This window comes from Anarhichas minor, unplaced genomic scaffold, assembly GCF_050575085.1.
Source record: "Anarhichas minor isolate MPS153535 unplaced genomic scaffold, ASM5057508v1 ptg000007l, whole genome shotgun sequence".
Classification (NCBI taxonomy): domain Eukaryota; kingdom Metazoa; phylum Chordata; class Actinopteri; order Perciformes; family Anarhichadidae; genus Anarhichas; species Anarhichas minor.
Window position 1 is genome coordinate 2,712,265 of NW_027466453.1, and position 25,641 is coordinate 2,737,905.

A 25,641-nucleotide genomic window follows, 5' to 3' on the forward strand; every position below is an offset into this window, starting at 1 on the left:
AGGATGAGAAGGAGGGGGCCCCCTCCCCTACCTCCTCTCCCTAACCTACTCCAAATAGACCACGTGGTTTCCCCTTTGCAAACAAAAAAAACGCGAATCGAGTCGGCGGAGGGGCGGCATCACCCCTCTGTCGGTAGCAAGCGGATCGCTGAAAGAGGGGAAGGCTAGGAAACGTGAGAGAGAGAGAGAGAGAGAGAGAGAGAGAGAGAGAAGAGAGAGAGAGAGAGAGAGAGAGAGAAATAGAGAGAGAGAGGAAACATTTTTTCCCGACCTGATCCCGCCATAGTTTTTCCCCCACTCATCCACCCATCACCAAATCCACTCAGTACAACCCACCTCCTCCACCGCGCGACAGAGAGGCTGTAGGCTGCTGCTGTATTCGTCTGCTGGGGCCAGCTGCAAGTCTTCTCCTGCTCCACTTCTTCAACTGGATTTACGGCTAAATTCAACGTTATCATCTGTTTTAACACTTTTTTTCTCCTTGTTTGCTGCGGAGAATTAACACTTTTTTTTAGACATCCTTTCCCATCTAGTGCGATTTCCACTCTCAGTTAGTGTGGCAATTTCTTGTTGCGCTTTTAGCAAATTCAGGAGAGAAACTTTTTTTTTTTTGCTGGCTTCAATTTCAGTTATTCCGGGCTTTTGTTTTTTTTCGTTTTTGGACTTGGAAAAACAATTACCACCATGCACAAGCTGTATATTGGGAATCTAGGCGACAGCGTGACTGCTGAAGACTTGGGGAAAACCTTTGACGAACACAAGATCCAGTACTCCGGACAGTTTCTCATGAAAACTGGCTATGCTTTTGTGGATTGTCCGGACGACCAGTGGGCCATGAAGGCTATCGAGACGTTTTCCGGTGAGTAAATGTGGACTACTGACCGCCTTCCACCTTTTCAATTGCATTCATTCTAAAAGGGAGCGGTGCACGCTTCTGCGTACCCACCTTCGGCGGTGCGCTCCGCATTTCACTCTCCGTCCAATACGGAGGCTTCAGTTTGGACACACCGGTTAAAAATAAATACCGTTATTTTATTGACTCTAGCTTAATGGCGTCTGGTGAGCCATAAGCACAGGGGAGCCATTCAACTTTTATGGGGGAGGGAGGGGGGGCACACGTAACGTTAATAAACGTAGCCTAAAGCTAAAGCCTGAACCAACGTAAAGCACTAGCCTACTTCACAATATTGCTATTGTAAAAAAATACGGATAATTCTGTGATGATTGGGGCTCGTGCGTTTCAGACTTGTGTGTGTATGTGAGTGGCATTTTAATGTCTTGCACGCGTAGCATTGGACTGAGTGGCGGAGGGGCTACTCCTGTGATATAGTATGAAGCCTCCCCTCCCCCTTTGCGCCGGCAGTCCACTATGACAAAGATAGAAAAAAAAATATCTTCCCCCGTGCAGGTTCCTCTCTAAAACGGACCCCACACCACCACGAATACAAAGTGGTCGACAAGTGGCACCGTTATTGTGAAAGCCTCAGCATTGAAATCGTGAGATTTACACAGAATGTAACGTGAGGAGGCAAGGTCGCCATGTCAGCTCCTCTACTTCTTTTAGTCTACACGAAAACACTCGAACTCCTCAAGAGAGCACGTTGATACAGCGTGTTGACTTTAAATGAGACAAAGACACAGAATGATTCATATTCGTATGGTTGTCATGCTGCATCTCTCAGGGGTCCAAGTAGCTCATTGTGGGACACGACTGACGTGCCTACACAATTCACTTGTTCCATGACTTTTTTAAGTCGGCCCTTTTGAACCTCTCACCCATTCTTTGTAGCTCTTTGAAAAGCCGCGGTTTTGAAAAAATCAAAGTTAGCTGTTAGCTGCCCCCCTCACAGACTTTAGCTATGTACCCTGAGTGCAGCACATCTTCACAATGGGCCTCCAAGTAGCTGTTAACAGTTAGCATGTCGCCACAGTGTGATTTTGAACTCTCATTTTTTAAATGTTTTTTCAGGTAAAGTGGAACTTCAAGGGAAACGTATTGAGGTCGAGCACTCCGTCCCCAAGAAGCAAAGGTAAACAACATTTAGCATTACCCCCCACAGACAGTGGCCACTGTCATGGGTTGCATCACTTTTGCCCAACTCTTTCTTTCATTAAGTCATAAAGTACAACGTGTGGTACTTTGAAACATTACCATGTCTGCCTGTATTGACAGCCTTTTGGAGGTTGGGTTCGGAGCAATAGTCGGTCTAGCTTCGCTTGTTTGGCTGTGTATTTATTTTTTGTTGGTGTCGTTACTGTGGAGCCTCAACTTTGTCGGCCATTGCTGTGAAACTGAACTGTGACAGCTTTAGCTGCCGTGCTGGGTTGGCTAGCTGGGTTGTGTTGAGTAATGAGTGAAGCCATAGAAGGCCTAGATAGTATTCTTCGTAAAGTCATTACATAAAGCTTTAAGTGCCCCCTTAAAGGCTCAGCCTTTCCTCCAGCTCCACTTTTATTTAACAGGGTTTTAAAATACACAGGGCAATTTAGCCTGCATTTAGGAAATATGTGTCGTGTAGTTTTGTCCAGCAGCATGGAACATATTTTCCATTTAATTGTGCACACATATTGTTTTGTTGCATGTAGTGTTTTTTGGGCCAAATTGGCGAATAATTAGAAAAACGGATGTGAAGTGAACGCAATCTGATAATTACGTTAGTTTTTTGGGGGGGGGGGGGCGCTTTGTCAAATATATCCAGCCCAAATGTAAATAGGTTTTATGCGACTTAACAGAGTCCTAATTGTTTCAATAATGTTGAATAAATAGTGCATACATGTTCTGCTGAATCTCATTCGTTTCTTGCAAAACCGCAGCTGTGTATTTATAATTGTAATATTGTTCAATATTATTTTGAGCTGTTTTTTTGCTTTTGTAGCCAGCTGTGAAGTTAAAACAGGTCAGGGGTGCTGATTTTTGTTCATAAAAAAGCCACTTGATTTCAGTCGTGATTGCAAAGCAAACGGACCTGTAAGCTCAGACCTTCCTCGGTCCGAAGGATAAACTGGGCTCCATTGTGGGTCAGCTGCTCTGTGCTAAGAGCCAGACTTGACCTGCTTTAAACAGTATTATGGAATTCGCCTATAGACCGTCGTCCATGCCGGTAACCTTTGGCACAGATACGAGGTGAGCAGCGAGCACAGTTGTCCATGTTCCGCCATTTGGCCTCACGGGCGCGCGCGCCCGCTTTTGTGTGTGCGTGTATGTCTCATGACAAAAAAAGGCCAGTGAATGTAGATTTAAAATCGTTTTGGTTGATTGTTGTCTCTGAATATATTTTTGGAACAATATATGAATTTGAGCTGGTTATGTATAAAAAATACATTAGCAATAAATGTGGCGACATGGTTGTTGCTCGGTTTTCTTTTGTAACAGTGTGGTCTTTTTCTGTGGACGTGAGGCTGAAATGTCAGTTCTGGTCACAGGCCACTCGCCATGTTTGTGAAACCAACATGGCAGCGGGGCTGTGTTCTCTAATCTCCAGCGGGTGGGTAAATAATTCTGTTTGTGTCCCACATCCTCCTCGGTGGTAACCCTGAAGAGCCATGGTGATAAAGGTGATTTTGTTTTTAGTGTGTGAGAAAAAGGGGGGGGGGGGGGGGGGGCGCCGTGGGCGAACACGTGGTGCATCCACGCAGAGGGGAGTCACTCCACGTCAGGCAGAGAGGGCAAAATGGCGAAGCTCTGAATGAAGCAGACCTGTTGTTTGTAGTTCATCCGGCTGGCCCTGTCCTAACACAGCTGGCCTGGCTCGCGCTCTATAAGTTGTCTCAGTATTTAACCGAATGCGGCACGAGCGGATTGTTAACGTTATAAAGCCTTCTTTTAAAATGGCCGCTCATACGCTCAGCTAGCGAGAGCCAAATTTATGTTTTTTTTTTTTTTAAATGATCGTGTTAAAATGTTTCTGTCAAACTAACTGCTGAGCTTCTTCAGAGTTTGTGTGATGTTTGAGGTGACAAGAAATGTGTAAAATAATTTAGTGAACGTTTTTAGAAGGTCCCAATTGTTAAACAACAGTAGTGGCGCATTAATTAAGGACAGCTTTTTGTTTTAGACGCCATGTTGTTTCTCTTTTATAAAAAATATAGCCCAAGTAACCTAGGTGATGAATGGGGAATTTTTATTTATTTATATATTTCCCCATAAAACTATTACAACATAGCAATCTCTTACATATGTGAATTATTTCCCTTGAATCAAATTCTGATACTCTGCTCTGGTGTGTGTGTGTGTGTGTGTGTGGCCCTCATGAAGTCAGTGCTTTCATGACATCTGTTTAAATGACACCATGATGTAATATCCAGTGTTACCAGATTGCCAGTTGTGTTATCCACCAAAAATATAACCTCTCCAAATCATAACCTTGCCATACACCTGTGTAAAACCCGTCATAAGCACAACAAAGCTTCATATCTGCATCAAATAATTAATATAAAATGTTGGAGAAATAGGTGCAACCATATGATATCATTCCCGTGTCAATAATGACGTCAACATGGCAGCCCCCCTCCTCTCGACGATTGAATTCAACTGGTGTCAAGAAAATATTTCTCAAATTAAATGCGTAGACTCAACTGAATTTAACTGTATTTAACATCAGTGTTCTCGACCATAAAATGACGGCCTGTGTGGTAATATTGTCTGCACAATATTGTCTAAACCTCCTAAATTTCCCCTACCAGCCCCACGTCATCAAAAGCTGGCGGAAACCAGTCGGGCAACTCTGCTGATATCTTAAACGCTATAAAGTTGCTCTGGTGCAGCTTTTCTGACATGGAACCTCCAATGGAGGTGTGTGTGTGTCTGTTTGAGGGAGGAAGAGAGGGAGGAAGGGAAGGGGGCGGGTATTCAGAGGGAACAAACCCTTAATGGGAGGGGGGAGGTGTCAGTCCTGTAACGGGAAGTTGGAGGGTTCAATTCCCTCTTTCCATTCTATAAGTGTTTGTGCTGAACCCCCCCCCCCCCCCCACCCCCCCCCCCACCCCCCCCCCCCCCCCCCCCCCCATAGCCCTATAGGCTGCAAGGGGAGGACGCCCATGCCCCCCCCCCCCCCCCCCCCCCCCCACCCTCAGTGTCGTACACACGCACTATGCATGCATGTCTGCCTGAATCAAAAAATACATAAGATGGAGATGGAGGGGGTTTATTTTTCATTGTAATATTCCTCATGAAGTAGATTGAGATTTTGTGTCAGGCTGAGGTCAGCGAGAGGAGGAGAAAGGAAGAGAGAGAGTGTGTGTGTGGGGGGGGGGGATTGTATATGAGTGTGTGTGTGTGTGTGCGGGGGGGATTGTATGAGTGTGTGTTGGGGGTGGGGGTTGCTCAGAGGGAATGAGCCCTCCTCTCTAGAGGGAACACGTATAGAAAGGCTGTAGAGGAAACCTGCCACGGCAGTAATGCCCACCGACTTCACTGAAACTTGTGATGGATGAGAACGACAGACAGAGCTGCCTGCAAACGGTCCGTTTGAAGCGTGTCTTCAATTTTTTATTTAATAAAAAAAAAATCCCTATGCAGACTGCAAAAACACATACCGTTGCTGCAAAAAGGCACATAACAGCACCATGTATTTATATTTATGTAAGGGTTGGCTATAGTGGGCCAGAAATCACATATTGTTACTGTAAATGCAAACTCTCAGGAATATTACTTATTAGTTTTTGTATTAGAATTATTTATTCATTCATTATTCATATTTTTGCATCAGATTTGATTAAGTTATTATTATTTCTTATTTGAACTGCATAGTATTTTTTATTTACACTACCCGTCCTGAAGACCTTGTGCTGTTTCCAGAGTTGATAGTATGTAAGGAGGGCTTCATGGTGAGCAGGGTGTTTAGGTTTACTGTGGCAAAGTTTGATCTTTGAAGTCAAGTCCACTTATTATCTTACCGTTGCTTCGTGCTAAAATTGGCATATTTGCCCAAATATGGGTTTGGACATCCACGTTCTGTGCAGGACTCCAGAGAGTTGATAAGACGGCTTGTTGTCCATGTTAAATGGGCTCCGTGTTAGAAGGCCGTCCCCTGAGTCCACTCCCTGTTTGCGCTCGTATCTACCAAAGACTGTTGTGTTGACACTGAAGGCTGCAGCTCCACTTTCACTAACAATGCTCTACAACGACACGCTAAGCTTAAAATCAACTTCATAAGCGAGCCTACCTATGCCTGTGCACCCTTTTTAAGGTAAATGGGTCTTTGCCGTAAGGCCGGATTCACAATGGCTCTACCTATGTGCACTCACATGAGCTGAGACGTGTGCTGTTTATCTGGTGCTCACACAGAAATTCACTCTGAAACACAGAGTGATTTGATTTGTATTCTGGTATAGTATTTGAGGTCTAACTAACCCCAAATACAAGTAACCTCCCCAACAAAACCCATGTGAGGGTTCATAAATAGCACATAGATTATAGAAAACATTTCTCAAAATAATTGTTAAAACAAAGAAACTCTAATCATTTATAGAAAAACATTTGTTGGTTATATTATCATTTTTATTTACTTACTTACTACTTATTTATATGTTGACATGCGGCTATGGGGTCTATGCTAAGAATTTTCCTGTTTGATTTCATATTTTCTCATCTCAAAACTGTAGCATCTTAAGCGGCCTTATGCAAACACTTCTCTCGTATTGCTCTTCATGTGTCGTACTTGTAACTGTTTGTAGAATCGGACAAACACACTTAATTTCATAAATCAAAAGTGAATCTAGGGTGCCAGAGAGTCCGAACCTTTCCCTCTCATTCTTTCGATGCTCATTTTTCTTTCCATAAACCCTTTTACTGTACAGATGAAAAGACAGTTATTTTTCTGCCAAGCCCCTCCCACTCCTCCAATCCATCCGCCAATCAAAGTGTACGGCCTCGAGGCAGCCTGGCGTCAGCCCTGCACCTGCACTTCAGCCCTGCACCTGCACATCAGCCCTGCACCTGCACATCAGCCCTGCACCTGCACATCAGCCCTGCACCTGCACTTCAGCCATGCACCTGCACATCAGCCATGCACCTGCACATCAGCCATGCACCTGCACATCAGCCCTGCACCTGCACATCAGCCCTGCACCTACACATCAGACCTGCACCTGCACTTCAGCCCTGCACCTGCACATCAGCCATGCACCTGCACATCAGCCCTGCACCTGCACATCAGACCTGCACCTGCACTTCAGCCCTGCACCTGCACATCAGACCTGCACCTGCACTTCAGCCCTGCACCTGCACATCAGCCATGCACCTGCACATCAGCCATGCACCTGCACATCAGCCCTGCACCTGCACATCAGCCCTGCACCTACACATCAGCCATGCACCTGCACATCAGCCCTGGGAAAAGTGTTCCTTTCATGGCAAGGACAAGTCACGTACTTCCTGTCTGTCGTCACTTTCGCGGTGTGTGTTTTGCACACGTCACAAAAACCACTGCGTTGCCTTTTTCACACCTCGTCTAACTGGTGACCTCACTCACCTGCAGCCTCTGACATAACTGACTGTCATCCCATCATGCAAAAAAAAAAAAGATGATGAAAAGCTGCTGGACAATCAGTGTGTTGCTCAAGGACACTTGAGGACATCCGTACCAAAGCTTGTGAGTCAAACCTCCACGGCCCTTTTGTGGGTCGAAAACCAACAAGCGCGTCCGCCGTTATTGAGATAGAAAACACAAAATAAACGCCCGGGCGACGTCCGCCATCGCCCGACGCCGCCATCTGCGTGGTTTCGTAAACATCATTGTGTCGTATTGTTAACTACTCGGTTGACAAAGAGCTGTTTATTGTCTTTAGGAACAGAGAAAAAAAATCTGATGCATCAGTCAGCAGATCCAAAAATATGTGCGTGTTTTTTTGTTTTTTTTCCTCATACCGTTTGTAATTCCTGTTTCCAGTTTCTGTCCTCTAAATCTCAAAGTCTCATAAATCATTTACTGTGCAGATGTTAGAAATATATTTCCTCCATATTTGTGGCCTTTTTTTTCTCTGCAGCTTCTTTCCCCTTTCTGCGCATTATATGCTAAGTGTGCTGCAACTTTAAATGCATTCCAAATGTATCGTGTGTTTGTGTGTGTGTGTGTGTGTGTGTGTGTGTGAGTGAGTAGCTGGGGCTTACACACACACACACACACACACAACCCTACACACACACTCAGAGAGCAGCAGCAGCACGCCATGGTCTGTCTTACCTCCCCTCTCATGGCCGGCAAGGAGGAGGGGACAGTGGGCGGAGCGAGCTAGGGGGGTGCGACCAATCGCCGGGCGGCAGCACCTGCGAGGGAGGCGGTCGCTCCACGGAGAGGAGCAATGGGTCCTCCCCTTCCTCCCTCTCCCTCTCTCCCTCCCTCCCTCGCTTCTGCGCTCACACAGACACGCTTGCTGTGCTTCAATCTCTCTCTCGCTCTCTCGCTCTCTCTCTCTGGTACAGTACGTCCAGCCCTCTCTGTTGTCGGCGTATTGTCTGCACTGCCCAGCCGAGAACGAGTGACAGCAACACAGAAAGGCAGATGAAGTGATGGAAACATTTGCACGTGTTTCTTAAATTTCTACGCCTCCAGCGTTTGGGCCGATAGCTGAGTTTGTAACGTGATTAGACGGCCTGCTCTACATGTTTGTCCAGCGGCGGCTCCGTGGCCAGCTGAACGTATTCCGCGGTTTCGGTTCGCGTCCCCACTATTTGCATTTAACCATCAGTTAGTTTCCAGAAAAGAGAAGTGGCTGCAGTTGTGAGAATGAATGAATGAATGAATGGAAAAAGAAGATCTTTGTTTGTGGCGTTAACACAGAACTGTAGAGCTGTGGGCCACTGGGCTCTTTGCCTCGAACACAACACAAACACTGTGCAGCGGCCACTGTGGAGCTTTAGGGAAGTCCAGTGGGGTCCTTCGTCCTGTGAGGAGGTTTATATCGGGGATTCTCGACTTGCCTTTTCTCGGGGGGGGGGGGGGGGCTTGATTTGGCTGACTCAGACTTCATCGACCAATCAATTCATTCTGTTATCATTCACAGAGGTTACTTTACGAATAGAAATGCTCATTCAAAACACATTTAATTGATTTTAATGCATTGTAAAAGATGAACACGGTATAAAGTACTGTGTTAATGCAATCATAATAACAATAATAATAATAATGGGTACTATGTGCAGAACCTTTACTGGTATTTCAGATTGTAGTTTTGCTTCGTTTAATTAAGTAAATAATCCGTTTTTTTCTTCTGATTTTGACTGAACTTTAAACTGTCTACACTGAGACTACATCTATTTCTTCCAATATCTCTTCTGATTGATAACCACTTAAGGGGCATGTTGGAGAAGTTGCATTATGGGAAAAATGTAGGCTCCAGTTGTTTTGAAGCTTGACCCATACTAGGCACTAGTGGTCCTGGATATCTCTGCTGCTACATGTCGACTTTTGTTAGTTTTTTTTCTGTCTCTTTTGTGAGTTTCTCAGCTTTAATCAGCGATGGATAGACGGCAATGAAGATGAATTCAGATGCATTGAGTGCAATCTAGTAAGATGTTTCCATTTCTGTTTTTTGAATAACTTAAAATTAACATCAGCATATGCAGTGATGGCCACAAACAAAGAAAGAAAGAAAGAAAGAAAGAAAGAAGCAGATAATCCAACTTAATCAAAGCCAAAGTTGAAGGAAGTTGAAGGAATAACGTAAGGACAAAGGCTCTTTATCCCAGAGCCAAAAAGAAGACAAAGAGAGGGGAGGGAAGAAACTACAACACAGAGGAGAATGTGAAGGAGAGAGGAGACGCACGGAGGCCTCTATGTAGGTGAAGGGGTAAGGGAGTCCTGTCTCTTTAAGAAGCCCCCCCCTCCTCCGCCCCATCTCTGATTGTTTCTTCTCTCTGTTTCAAACCATCTGTCCTCTCTCTATCTCTTACTCTCTCTCTCTCTCTCTCTCTCTCTCTCTCTCTCTCTCAAATTCAAATTCAATTTGCTTTATTGGCATGAACGTTTAGAAACGGTATTGCCAAAGCATCAAAAAATTAAACGTACAATAATATCAATAATATCTTTCTCTTTCTCTCTCTTACTCTCTCTCTCTCTCCATCTCTTACTCTCTCTCTCTCTCTGTGTCTCCTGCTTTCTTTTTTCTGTCCTCCACTCTGGTCGTCTTTTGCTCACTAAAAATAAGATTTGCACAAACACACACATCTGGATACATGGTACCGGGAAACACACACACACACACACACACACACACACACACACACACACACACACACACACACACACACACATACAGAACGATGAGTGGCGAGGGGGGGAAAAGGAAAGAGCCAGAAATGAGGAGGGGAAAGACAGAAAGAGGAGGGGGGTTGTTGTTGGGGCCCAGGGGTCGGGTTTGCGCGGTGGAAGGGGCCCCCCTGTGTGTGTGTGTGTGTGTGTGTGTGTGTGTGTGTGTGTGTGTGTGTGTGTGTTAGGAGAGAGGATGTGTGCATGTACATGGGAGAGAGAGGAAAAGTGTTATTTAGTATTCATCTCCGATCATTTAAAGGGACAGTTCACGCCCGAATCCAAAAATGCATATTTGTTTTCCTCTTTCCTGTAGTGCTGTTGATTGATCTAGAGTTTTGGTGTGAGTAGAGATGATAATGGGACTGTATGGTACAGACAGCAACGTGTCTGTCTAAATCATGAGCCCGTTACTCCACAGACCTGGTTGTGAGCGGTTTCGTGAAGGAGCTATTTTCCTCCATGAAACTGCTCACAACAAGACCTGTGGATACAAACTGTCTGTGTTTTTAAATCAAATATCATTGAGTTTCTGTAGCTATTGAAACCTTTTTATTAAAAAAACAAATATTAACTCCTTGGAGGTAATATTTTAACTTTTTCAGTCCACATCTTTAGTATTCAGAGTTGTACAATTTTGTCTCGAAATGACTAAAAACACAAAAGTTCCTTTTTACCAGTATCATTCTGAAATAATAATTATAGTTACTTTGTCCTTCGTTTCTATTGTTATTGTATATGTGGATATCTGATAATTGCCTAAAAGTCATTGGTCAAATCCTGAAAACAGGATTATGATTTTCATCAATGACAGGAGATGAATTTTTTCTTTGTTGTAATTTGTGTCAGCATTCCTTGTGTCATGCTTGATGGCTTCACCAGTTGCTCAGCAGCTGCCTGATCTCTCCCGACATTTAAACTGAACTGTACAGAAGCCTGACACAGTGAGCTGAAACCAAAAAGAATCTGATCTAAACTTAATCCCCAAGCTCTTTAAGACAATAGTTCAGAACATTTATGCTTTATGAAAATTGTATCTTCACTTTTCATACGATGGGATAAGAAAATGAGCTTTTAGTGCTGTGATGTTGCTTGGGATACTGTTAATAAAAAGGTAAAAAATCTGTTAAAAAGTCCATTTTGTAAAATATATCAATCGCATAAAAACTAACCAGCATCAAAAGTATCTGGTTGTTGCACGTTCGGTCGTCAGGAATCAATATTCCACTCGGATGGGATCAACGACCGCTTCAGAGCAACGGGTGTTTCCGTCTATCGGGTGACCGTGTTAACTGGTGACTTCCAGCCAAATGCGTCCGTGGCTGCTCGCGGTAACTCTCGTGCCTGGTTGGCGTAGATAATGAACACGGATGAGTACGAATTTGAAATCTGTTGAAGGCTTTTACGAGGTGTCACCAGTTAACCCGAAACATGGGCGCTTCCAGTTGAAAATCTCTGAAATTTCCAGAAAGGCCAGAGACCGGCCAGCACTTTTCTATAGAGACGCCCAGTCTTACTGTGCACAAGGGATATTATTGTAAACCAGAACTACAATGAAAATAGGCAGTGACAAAGATTGTCGTGAACTGAAACTTCAATAAAAACTTCAATAAAACTGATATTCTTTAAGAAAAACAAACTAATCTGGACGAATATTGCCTATTTTATAACGTTTGTTTTATAATAAATTAATTTCAGCCTTAATGTATAGCAAACGCACTCTGAGAACTAACTAAAGGAAAAGTGAAATTAATTAAAAAAGCTCAAAGCGATTATGCTCTTAATGTGCATCGTCCGTCAGAAAGGAGCAGGGAGGAATCAGTCAGAAGTGTGAACCAATAGGATATCGGTCAGGAAGAGGAAGCCGTGTGATTGGAGGGGGCGGGATTGTTGTGAAACCAGTGACTGTTTCATTGGCCGGGAGTTTTCATTTCAATCTACAGGAACAGATGCTTTTTAAAACGATGAAGGGATGAGATTTAAATGGAAGTAGCTGTGTTTGAGTCCTTACTTGTCTGTTTGAACGCGTCCTGAATAAGGACGGACTTTAGTCCAGCAGCTAGAGCATGCACATAGCTCACTGAGTGGAAACATGCAAACTAAAAGATACATTTTTTTAGAGAGACAAAGCCGGCTTGTTCGAGAGCCAGATTGTAGAGGAATGAAGAGTGAATGTAACTTTACTCATGTGACTCATGAGTAAAGCAGGACTACACACACAAAGCTCAGCCAGAAGCTTTTATTATGAAGTTTAATCTGCAGTTCATTGGCTAACAAAGTGCAGTTTCATAACATCTAAATATCAACAATCAACGCTATCGAAGATGGAACTGTGTTGGTCAAAGTAGATTTTTGAATTTCTATTAATAAACAGTGGAAACATATTCCTTTGATCCTGCCTCAACATTTAGATTCTTTTTTTTTTTCATTTCTATGAGTTTCATATTTCAGTTTTTTCAGGTAAAACAATAGAATTACTCTTCTTTCCAAATAATCAACACAAGGGAATACACTGCTACGTTTTCCACTTAATGAGAGAATTCCATATTCGTGTTTTCTGCTCTCCATCTTCTGACTTGAACCTTTTTGCTTTTTATTTAAAACTCGGTTTCTTGTATTTCTCTGAAATCCAGAAATGTTTCTGTTGATTGCACAATTTAACACTTCCCCAGTTGATTACTTACACTAATACAATATTGTTTTTGTATTACAAACTTTCTGAAATGTTTAAATATGCAAATGAGCGTGATACAATACAAATATGTTGGTTAGTAGAAAATATAAATGCATAAATGTTATGGAAGCCAACTCTCTGTGGACTGAAGTTTATTCAAACTAGAGAAACGTAGACTGCAGTGGTCCTGATTCCTACTGGTCTCTAAGAATTCAAATTGACAGAAGGCCCCAGACTTTTTATTTTTTTTAAACCACCGTCCCAGATAAATAATTTCCTGAACCGACCTGAAGACAGTGTTTTTACTTTGTTATTGTCAACTATTGTGCTTATTTGTATGAAAACACACAATTCAAAATGAGGAAATAAATGATTATATATTTGTTTCTCTAATAGATTAATAAAAGCATTATTAGTCTTAAGGATGTATTATAAGCTGCTAGAGCTCGTGTGAAGAAGTTAAACAGCTCATATTTCATCTCTAATATCTATTTTATGTTGCTGTGAAAACATCTTCAAACTACTGGATATATTTAAGTTTCTTACCAGAAACACAAGATTACATTCTAACACATCATGATAGTGATTTACCTTCGCCCAATACTCTAGTACTATTTTAAGTGAGTAGAGCTTGAACGCATCGTAATGCAAGTCAATGCGACCTCCGTTAACGTTAGCAGTTAGCTCCGTTATGAGAAACTCTGATGTCAGAACTGTCCCAGTGCATTTAATGTGGGTCCTCCATGGCTTCCTGTCTTCTCTCGCTCTGAACAAGAGATGTCGAGTTGTGTGTGTGTGACGCGTTACTGTCTGTGCTGTTGTGTGCGCTGGTGGAAATGTGACCGTAGGGGGAAACGTGAAATTTATCGGCCAGTTTCAATCTGCAGCATCTCTAATTTAAAGATTTTATGAGGAGTTGTTGCCGATGTAAAGCTCACGATAGCTGCTTAAAACCCCACTCTGCAATAATTATGTTAAATGGAAATTGTTTAAAATTACTGATAATTAAAACGTATTGGTTTAGTTGCTGAAAGATGAGATTTTTTGTAATCAGAATTAAAATGTTGATTTTTGAAGTTGCCCGCTGTGTGTCCTTCTCCTCTTCACCGGTTTCCTTCCTTTCCTTCTTTCTCTTTGTTTTTAATGGCCGTTCACCCTTAACCTTCCCTCTGTCTCAGCACCACAACATGCCCCACACGGGCCGTGTGTGTGTGTGTGTGTGTGTGTGTGTGTGTGAGTGAGAGAGTGTGTGTGTGTGTGAGGGCATTGCACCGTGGACCTAAATTCTTGACATTTTTTCGGCAGTAATGAGAAAGAAACGGGAGATTAAGGAGCCTATAGATAATCCATGCTTTTGATTGGCCGTGAGGCCTGCCACTCTGATTGGCTAGGAGGAGTTCTATAGCTATGTCGTTTAGCGTAGAACTTCCTGCCCTGTCCTTTTCCTGGTTCCTATGTGTGTGTGTGAGACAGAACCTCCCAGCAGTTTGTCTTTGTTTATTATTTGTAGTTTCTTGAGGAAATCAACCGGATAAAAAGACTTTCCTGGAGTTAAAAAAACAAAAAGTGCTTTGAATGCCTCTGAAAGGAACAAAGCTTGTTTTAGTTTGAACAAGCTGTCTTTTTAACTGGAGGTTGTGTAAATAGTAAAACCAGAGTGAAGGCTGAAGGTTTCTCCAGCACTGATACAGCAGAGATGTTGACCCGAGGCCAAGCAGAGGAACCATCAACCTAAAAGGTTGTACTCAGCATGAGGGTGGAGAGGGTCAGTGTTCATGCGTTTCTGTAAAAAACGAATAGCTGTTGGAGTATTAATATTAAGATGTTGGGTTGAATATTTATAGAATATCAGTCATTTGTAGATGGCTTTCTCATTCTGAATGCATTCGTTCAAGGTTGGTTTTAGAATCAGGGGAAGAATTCATTTTTGGGGTTCTTTAAATAAAATAAAACATAAATATATAATTTAATATATAAAATACATACATTACAATATAAATTAGATTATATTGTTCACATGTCAACCCATAACATATACTAATAAATAAAGCCTTAAGTTTCACAAGCCAAATTCTGTTCTTGCCTCTGTGAAGCTGATTGGTTAGAATAACATGATCTCTGTTACCTGTAAAATAAAAAGACATTTAGCTTTGTACTGTCATTATGTTGGGGGGTCTCAGAATATAATAACTGTCCAAATCAAAGCAGCCGAGACGGATACTTAATGACTTAAAGTCCCTAGTGTGGGTCAAGCTGCTAAAAAGCGTTGCCTCCTACAATTCCCATAATGCAACTCAACAGCGTCTTTCGTTAAACCTTCCTCGCCATGTGTACGCCCACGTCTTCCGAATTTCATGTGTTTGCAGAGTTTCTCTTCACGACCCAAAACAAGCTCCACCAATCAGGTGACGGCAGCCTCTATTTAACCCGAGGGGCCAAAAAAAGTCTCTTCATCAAGTGGCAATGTCAAAAACAAATGACGTCGTCTAATCTCACAAATGTGCATCTCAAAGTTGATAAGTGGTCAGATCAGCGACGATCTGAAGAGAAGCAGAAACGTGGGCGCTTGTTGTTGCATCACTTCGAGTGACTGATCACAGAGCTGCTGCGGGACATAAAGACGTCTATTCATCTCTGCCGTTCTCTGGATCACATGTTGTATCTCCTGCCTGGTGGCTGAAATCACTCTACTGGCCTCTTTGTTCAGATCGCACTGCAGGATTGTGTGTTTGAAATTACAGTTGAATAATTGTTTAATTTTATAAATATGCAAAGAATATTATCAATTTATAGAACTAACCCAAGTGGTTTGGTTTAATTGTGTTTTTCATGATGAACACATTTTGACTCCTGTGATCTGTTTGAAATGGTGCGTTCATTGTATAGTTCTTGAGTTAATAGTGTTTTTAATTTTTTTTATCTGAATCTCTGCTCCAAAATGACATTTAGAAAAACAAAGTGTCCAATCTTTGTTGGACTTTTCTTCAGGCTGGCAGCCTGTCTGTAAATAACGCCGTCACTTTATTTAAGGTGTTTAGTTCTATAACTTTGAGTGTCACCACTTCATTGAAGGTGTTTTGTTTAATAATTAAGGAAAATCTGTAAAAAAAAACAAAACATGGGAACAAAAAGTTTCTATGCAGAACTTTTAATGCCGTCACTTTATTGAAAGCGGACCGATCGTAATTAAGAAAATCTGTCAAATAACGTCCCGTCACTTTATTGAAGGTGCTGGGTTGTATAATTCAGGAAAGTATGTAAAAAAATAAAACTGTTTCTCTGCAAACCGTTTAATGCCGTCACTCTATTGAAAGAGGTTTGATCGGAATTATTAACAATAAACCTGTAAAATACAGAACTTTTAGTGCCGTCACTTTATTGAGGGCGCTTGACGTAACGATTTAGGGGAAATCTGTAAAATAACGTTATTTAATTGCAAAACCTTGAATGAACATTTCTGTAAATGGATTGTTTTTGACATATATTTGAATTAGGATATCTTATTTTAACTTCACACTTTATGTTTGGCAGCAGGTGCCAGTCATGTGACGTTTTTCTTTTTTCCCAGTGTGGGGTTGTTGGTTGGAGCTCTGCCTCCTCCTCGCCTCGGGTCAGAGTGTTTTTGAGCAAGGCACTGAGCCCCAAATGGCTCCCTAAATATGCACGTAGGAGAAGGAAATGAGAGTCTCTGGAATGTAGCTCTAGGTTAACTCTGACAGACTGGATGCTCTATATTTAGACACAGAAAGACGTGTTTTATTCCAAAATGAATTCGTAGCGTTTTTGGAGGCCAGTATTCTGAGATGACTCACCGACGGAGTCCGTCTGCTCCGACATGCTTTCACCGTGACTGTCTGTCCGTCTCCGGCACGTTTCCACCGCTGAGAGTCTGCGTGAGCACAAGGTTCAGATTTCCAAGAAGGAAGGAGGAGAGCAGAATGTGTTATCCACCAAGAGAAGAAAAAACATTTTATTCAGCAGGAAGTCCACCCTGAAAGTCTGTTCAGGAGTGAGTGTCTAACTCAAAGAGCCACATTTGGAAATGACCTACAGCAGCCAAAGAGCAGAGAGATCCGCTCTGCAGCTGCAGGTGCAGGAAGCAGTAACACGAGCATTGTACTGTGCATGTATGCAATATTTTGAGAAAGTAGAAGTGGACAAGGATTAGTGTTGCCGTGTAATTACAGCAGGGCTTTCAGGTGGGTTTGGTACAGGTCTCTGTAGACTACATCTCTTCTTTCTGCTCTGGTTGGCCAACATCTTGTCAGGAGTGTGACGGACAGGTCCTTTATTTGGGTCCCTCCTGCTCTTTGTATTACTGCATGTTTTTCTTATATACTTAGTTTTGTTTGTGTCTTTTGTCTGAAAAGGGAATGACTATGACCAGCGTATGGTGGCTAATGTTAACTAGTGTTGGCTAATGTGACGTTATGTGGTGGCTAATGTTAACTAGTGTTGGCTAATGTACGGTTATGGTGGCTAATGTCAGCTGATGTTAGCTTACGGTGGGTAATGTTAGCTAGCATTGGCTTATGTTCGATACATCACTGATGTGTATCTTCTCCACCTACAGTAGTTTAGCATTCAATCTGAGTGCTAAGCTACTGCGTAGCATTTAGCAGTGGCTGCTGAACTGCAGATGTTGCTTAAGCCCCTTTCCCTCTGGACTAACATCTGTCTTTTGTCTTCAGTGGGAAAGGTTTCTATCTGCAATCATTCCTGAGACAATTCTTGGACAATTATTTTCATTTGGACAATTATTATAATGTCTTAACATACAGAACATACAATTAATATGCTCTAATCAAAGCCACTGATTTTACCTCCCTAGTCATCGACACACACCGGGTTGAAACTCGACATGAAACAAAAGGAAACTCATCAAAACTTCTTTGCTAGTTTGTTCCAACAATCACTAACTCTGGTTTGACAGTTTGAAAGAGAGAATAAATAAATAAAAGTTACAAAACATAAAGTCCACGCTGTTCTACTGGCGATGGGTAAAGACTCTATCCCCTATTTCTAGCGGGTTTTCCCGCTTAATAAACCTGCACATATGCGCTGGTTTTGGTGGAAAAGGGGAGACGGTGTTACTTTAAGAGAGAGAGGCTTGAACCCAGCCCACTCTCACACCTCCGCACATCTGGCCAATGTCTGCGTAAAGCAGGGGCCACACACTGAGGCCCTTATTGTATAAAACGTGTTGCAATAGGTGGCATATTTGAGCAACCATGTTTCTATTTTCCCCGCAATCTCAATCGTTTTTGAAGATTTTTCCCTCCATGATGGGCAGTGAAACCCTTTTTAAAATTTCTCTCCACTTTTCCTCCCATGATCCTCTTCTCTCTCTCTCTCTCTCTCTCTCTCTCTCTCTCTCTCTCTCTCTCTCTCTCTCTACACTGGGACTATCAAAGAGTTAAAATGGAGGCGATGCCTGCTGGTCACATGTCGGACACACAGGCATGTGCTGCGGACATGCGCACATACATACACACACATACACACACGCAGACATACATGAGCTGCAGAGGGAGGGAGAGAAGAAGGAGAGAGCGAGAGAGAGGAGTCCCCTCCCCCAGCGCTGTGATGTGTTATACCTCCCTCCCTCCCTCCCTCCCTCCCCGCTCGCCGAAGTGGGTGTGTGCAAGCCGGGGGTGTGCCATATCACAGCCACTGCACTCGCTCACGTGGTCTGGAGGTGTGTGTGTTTGTGTGGAGGGAGGGAAGTGTACTTGTACATTGTGTGTGTGTGTGTTTGTGTGTGTGTAAGAGACAGTTTTGAGACGGAAAAAAATCAAAGGGCTAGTTCTAACAGCGGGATTCAGTGTTTTGGGAGGGAAAGAAACACAACGCCACCTACTCCCCGACAAGATGACTGACAGCTAAAAATGTATTTTTAGGGCCACCGAGTCCCCGACGGACAGAACGGCAGCGTGCTCACTGACTGCAGTCCTCCGTGTTTCAGCAGCATTCCAATAACAAAGCTTAAGAAATGAAACATCTTCAGCCTGCTGAGGGACTCTGAAGGCGACACAATGGCCCAACTTATAGGGGAAAGGTGAATGGTATTCTCAGCTTTAGATGCCCCCCCCCCCTCATCTGGCCTCAGACCCACTTGCTGCTGAAAATAGCACTTCCTGTCACCGGTTTTAAATATCATTGATGAGGTCACTTGTTAGAAACATTTTTTTCTTGTTTGAATTGAATGATGAGATGTTTTTATTTTTTTATCGCCTCTAAAAAAAGATTCATAGCATAGCGTAGCATATAGATGTGAAGTGTGCTCTCTATTCATTCAAATGAATGTATTGATTAATGAAGCAGGGATGTCTATTGATTTTTTCTTTATTTTAATTGTAATTTTTCTACGTATTTGCTCGTTTCAACGTTGACTTAAAACAACTTGTTCGCGTTCTCCTGCCGCTCAAGTTACAGCTGAGATTTTCTACATTAGTAAATGAATAATGTCTCATCATTTCATAACCTGTCAATTTAATGCAGAATGCGGTTTGTGCATCAAATGGGATACAAAGAAAACTATTGTAAATTGAATTTCAACTTTAATTTTGTTCAAGAAAGTGTGTTTTGCTTCTAACCTATTACTTGAATAATAGAGCAGAGAGTGTTCCCTCACATGTCAGATGAACAGCTGCAGGACCAGCTCCTGGTTTAAAGTGGTCGTGGTCCAGCATGCCACCTAAACCAGTATCATGTGAGAATTGACCTTTCCATGAAGACATCTCGTGTCTTATTGAAATGAAAAATATTTGTGTGAGTGAATTTCTTGAGGGATGGAGACGAAGTCTGTTATTTTAAGAATTTTAACTTTAAAATAAATAAAATAATCACACAAAACACTAAATTCTCTTCAAATACAATTTTTTTTATCTGACTTTAAAAAATGTCTGGATGGGATCTTGTATTTTATACATATTATTATTTATTAAATGATACTTGTACATGAAGGAATGCTTAAATAAATACAGGTTTACAGGTGGTAAACGAATGCCAAACCCAACCACAATGCTTTCCACAACTAGTAAGCAAAGTAACACTAGTTAAAAGGGTAAAAAGCTAGCAAGCAGACATTGAGAATAACGTATAATTTCCTTAAGAGACTGTTCTGTAGACGATCACATGACGTGTTTAGAGTGAATGCTGTACGGTCCATAAAGAGGTCCATAAACGCCTCTCCCTTCTGTATGACATCAGAAAACAGGGACTTAGTTCTAGTAACAGAATTCCTATGAAGTTGGAAAATGTTTCATTTTCACAGTCGAACAAGGTTGAATTTTATAACACTTTTTTGAAAAAATGCCTGATTGATTTTGAACATAGTCTGGAGTTTCATCTAATCAATCAGGCGTTAAAAGACGATCTCTTTTTTAATATTTAACATGGAACGATCCCACCAGACCGGAGCGACCACCACCCGAAACTCATGTGCATTCCTTCCATAACTGGCCTCTGAGGTCCATATCAGCAAAATAATCTTTTCCATTCATAACATATTGGTGTTAAAATATATTTTTCTCTCTCCTTTTTGTATTTTAGTAGCCCCCCCATCCTGTTTTCTTTTATCACACAATGTTCTTATTCTTTAAGACCATAAATAAATCCTTCTCAACTAGAACTTCACCAGAGACGTATTGCGGTGCGTTCACTGACACTCGTCTACCTGAACCCTGAAAGACAAATATAAATATGTTAACATCATAACTTCCAGGATAATCTGATCGTTTTGTTGTTTGAACAAATACAGATATTGATGTAATCACTACGATATGCAACTTTTAAATAAAAGAAACAATTTAAAGGCTGTCAGTTTGACACCATAGAAGTTCTTTTGAAGTGTTGATCTCTTACTCTGGAAATGAGACGGCACTGAGCAATACTGATCGAAACATGATATCAAAGTTAATATGAACAGCTGGTCAGATAAACAAAGTGACAGTATTCATCAATAATACGATAACGGCTTCCAGAGTGGAAGTTTTTGGTTAAGGAACCTTTTTAAGGTACTTGAATTTGACTCTTTCAAAGGCTGTAGGAACTCTTTAAACTGTTCTGTTGCTTTCTGTTAACTTAATATCACTGCAGTAGTAGTAGTAGTGTTGCAGTATTTTGCTGAATTTTTTGAAGCTATTTGTACCCTTTTTGAATCATTATTTTAGGTAAATGAACTGAAGAAGACTTTTCCTTAGGATGAGAATGTCAGTATTAACGTCAACATGTCCCCAGTAATATTGCGACGGTAAAGTCGGAGCAGCAGAGTGACTCAGTCGGCCCTCTGCTGTTCGGAGCAGCAAACCAGGGGATGAAACTCAAGGAGGGAGGCAGTGTGAGCGGAGACGGGCCCCTTTCCTTGCTGCTTCCTCATAGGCTGCTGTAGGTCCCACCCTGTTCCTGCCGATTTCAAAACAAATTTGAGGTTGACGTCACACACACACACACACACACACACACACACACACACACACACACACACACACACACACACACACACACTCTCTCTCTCTCAATTAGACAAAGCAGGAACTCCTCCCCTCCCCGTCGTCCTCCTTCTCCCCCATTTTGTTTAAAGAGGGGAGCTCGGAGGCCCTCTCCGGCGTCCGGTCCAGGAACTCAACCTCTGTATTTACTGTTGTGACACGAGCACAGATGACAGTGTTGTGCTGTCGAGGAGTGAATGACACCAGTGTGTGTGTTTCTACTTTCTAATAATCTACAAATCTTTGCCCCATTCTTTTTATTCAGGAACAGGAAGTCTGTAAAGAGTTACTTCAATAAATCCTCACACTGCCTCACTAAGTTATTGGACCGGGCTTAAATGAAGGGCCGTTGAAATGATGTAAAACATCATCAAATCAAACTTTTCTTTCTCTTTTCAAACGACAAAAAAAAAAAGCATACGTAAAAAATAATAACGAAGATGAATAGGGTTTGGATTTTTCCGAGACTCTCTTTAGCTTTTTACCAGATCCAATATGAGGTCTAGAACTCAAATATTTATTTCTAAAAAACGACTTGTATCCGTCAAAATGAGTGTGTTACATTAATATATCGAACGCATATGATTACTCTTGTTAAGTTATCAATGTTCACTTCATAAAAGGTCCCGTCTTTGTTTTCTTTTTATTCCCACAAATTTGTCTGAGAGCTTGTCAAAAAAATAAAATTAATCTTTAATGAAACTTAGTTAACTTGGGAAAAAAAGATGAATTTAATTTGGGGAATATTTGTGAATGATTCTATTTTCCGATGCTCCTCATGAATGCCTTAAAATGCCTTTAATATGACTTATGTGTCACCTAAAAATAATGATGATAAACATATCTCACAAATTATGTTAACTTCCTTTCATTACTTAAAACATGTGATCATTTTTTGTATTGAAAAAAAAATGGTTCATGATTACATTTGAATGGTGTTCTGATATTTGGGGTAATTCTGTTCAAACTGCACTCAGACTGACAGGAGCTGTAATTATACTTTTAGTTTTACTCCTTGAGCAAGGTTGCTCTTGGTGTTTCTTTATCAGTTGTCTTGCATCACATTTCCATCTTTTATTTTTATTTTTTTTAAATATATTTATTATTTACTTTGTTCTAAATACTGCATCACAGGGACATGTTCTTTATTTCCTCCACATCACACAGTAGAAGGCCAGACATACATAATGAGACTTTAAATATTTGGCATGTCATTCGCAAGAGACTATTATTATTTCATTTTATTTAAAAAATATGTCCAGCATGGGGTCATAGTCTTACTTTAGTATTTCATTGATATTTTCCATCATGATAGTAATAGTTCCAGCCTGTCTGAATGACTGCTCACCTTGTTGCTTTCATTTAGAAAGTAGTGAGGGTTTATTTTGTATGTTACTGCATCACTTTTAAACGAATCTTCCCCTCATAATGGACACCCAATGATAAGCTGCTCTGACGTTGTTTATTACGTTTATTACAAATGTAACATGGACGGCTGTTTCTCCTCCGCCGCCATGCTGCAGTCGTTTTCCGGTTGGGGTTTCATGTTCTCTTTGTCACTAGAACGTCTTTGGAAACATTTCAAAGACAAAAGAAATACACATAATTAGCCTCCACATTTGACCAGAGAACGTGGCACTATATTGTTTTAAACAGACACCCGTTTCATGTTTTTTCCTGCCGCATCACTGCCTGTAAATTGGAACCAAATGTATGCTACTCTAACGGAATCGGGTTTAATTCAACAGCCCGTCGTGTTCTGTTTAAATGTTCATATAGGAACCTCTTTTATCCGTTTTTATTCCACAACCTCAGTTTATCCTCGGCCTAGTGCGGGAGGCAGCGCGGGGATTTAAGCGGTGCTCCCGTCGCTAAAAGAACAGCCCGATTTACAACACTGAAACCGGGAGAGGAAACGCTACGTGCTTCGCTCCTCGCTGCCATAGTACAGCACCAAACCCCCATGCTGTATAACATGGCACACATTCTATAGTATAACGCCCCCCCTCCTCCTTCCCCCCTCCTCCTCCTCCTCCTCCTTCCCCCTCTCTCCCCTTGCGCAGAGCTGTGCGGCACGGCCAGCCCCTCCCATCCCTCGCGCTGCTGTAGTAACTGCCGAGTAGTCTTTACGCACTTTGTGAATGGAGCGCGTTCCCTCGCTCAGCTCTCCTCCATGCTACACGTGCACGCGCGGAGAGGGATTAGCAGGAGGTCTCCGTGTCCAGATGATTGAAGAGAAAATTGGATCGGTTGTAATACAAGAAGCGCTTGCGTCTCTCTTTTCCACATTGTTTCTACTTGGGAGTGTCTTAAATGACGCGCGTGCACATGTAGGGGGTGTGCCTGTTTTTGTACCGGCGTGCCTTTATTTGTGTTGGCGGACTTGATACATGGAGGAGAGAATACAGCTGCGATTTATATATTATATCGAGCAAGTGTGAAGCCCACATCAGTCCCTTTATCTATTTATCGACAGGCTATATCTCAGGTGTCCCTGCCAAACAGCTGGGAGATAAAACAGCTGGCTCGGATGAAGGCATTATTGTGCCGTTGCAAGACGCCCCCCTACCCAACACCCCTTTCTCTGTTCTGCTGGATCCTCCGCTGTCACGTGACTGCACACTCATAATGTAGTAAATGGGCGTTGGTCAAGATGGCCGCCCACTGGCTCTCACATGTATGAGTGCTTGGAGAGAAGGGGGAGAGGCACGTCGAACCAGATAATGTGGCTTCGCACGCGGTTGTGTCTATGCGGAGAACAGTGGTCACATATGGAGACTAACATATAGCCGAATAGGTCTTTCTTTGACCCCCGAAGTCAAACTTTCCGTCCACCGCATGGGCGCTTTGTCACTTTGTTACGACCACCATGAGAGAAAATCTCGATCACGAGGACATACAGACACGTAATGGACGGCCTCGGTAACTGGCTCGTGGCCTACTGAGGGGCAGTGGCGGCTGGTCAATAGAGGGCAATGGGGCCTGGCCCCACCTTAAGCCACACACAAAAAAATATATATATAATAATCATAAATTATACAAATTGTCAATATTTGTCTTTTTGAACTATGGAATGTACCCAGTAATATGTGTCAAATATGATATCTGCGCAAAATATATGCTTTTCCTGCTCGTCCTCTCCGCCTGCATACCTGCAAACTTGTCGCTTTTCGGCGAAATTCGCCGTTTTGAATCAAAATATATCATCCACGTGAATCGTGTAGATCCGTAGAGTTTTCGGGGGGGTCAACCGGCCAGCCAGCGTTTCTCAGATTGGAGTCATACGAGGAGAAAAGGTGATGTCGTGATCTTCGCAATAGAGCATCTTTGACGTGTCGAGTCTTGGCCAATCGGCGTTCAGATGTCTACAGCGTCTTAATTTCCCTCCGTTACAGTTTAAGTTACGTCATGTTCCGTTACCGTTCAGACTTGCTGGGTTAAGTTAACGTCCACTGCATGCGGAACTTTATCGACTGTTAACGTTCGTCATTATCACGATTTAGAAGTTAAAAACGTAACGTGATGAAACATGCAGCCCCCCCGTGTTCCGGTTCAGTTCACGCGGTCACTCGTTAACGTTAAACCCGAACACGGCGCATCTGGTGGCAGGTTTTTTTTTTTTTAACTCAAAGTAGAATGAGGCGATTTCGTGGTCAGAATAACTTTTATGACCACGATGATGAGGCCCAGATGCTGATGAGATGATGAGGTCAAAGAGCTTCAGGGAGAGGAGGCTGGTTGTGTAGCGCAGCTTGACGCAGGGCTGAGATGTGAGTGGAGCTGGGCCTGGATAAAGGTGGAGCTGGACCTGGATGAAGGTGGAGGTCTAAACAGACGTGAGTACAGCTTCCTGCTGTCACAGTATTTTAAATACATTGATAAGGCAGGGTATGCTGAATGCAGCCTCTGCTCCAAGGAGATGAACTACAGCAACAAGGGCTCACGTGCCCTCTCATCACACTGTTCACTGTAATGACCACAGCCTGTGTACTAACAGTCCCACGTTGCTCTCAAGAACCCTGAAGTAATGAGAGGGTTAAGGTGCCTGTACCTTCATTTCAGCAGGTTGCTAATGCAGAGGTGTGTATAGATCACAGCTATTATTTTACTCTTGATAAACTACTTTAGTCAGAGTAGATTATCATTTTCATTTAAATAATTTAACTGGATTGAATGCATATTAATTGCAAATAGAAGATAGGCCACAATTCTAACAGATTTACAGTAA

At 42.3% G+C, this 25,641-nt stretch overlaps 1 protein-coding gene across 1 annotated transcript in view; it reads left to right on the top strand.

The window, feature by feature from the left end:
• Positions 1–546: 546 nt before the first annotated feature.
• igf2bp1 (insulin-like growth factor 2 mRNA binding protein 1) overlaps positions 547–25,641 on the top strand; it is a 51,303-nt gene continuing 26,208 nt past the window's right edge. Inside the window, exons 1-2 of the mRNA XM_076080034.1 lie at positions 547–859; positions 1,970–2,030. Of these exons, the coding sequence (XP_075936149.1) occupies positions 685–859; positions 1,970–2,030 (236 nt within the window). The 5' untranslated portion in view covers positions 547–684. The remainder of the gene's footprint in view (positions 860–1,969; positions 2,031–25,641) is intronic.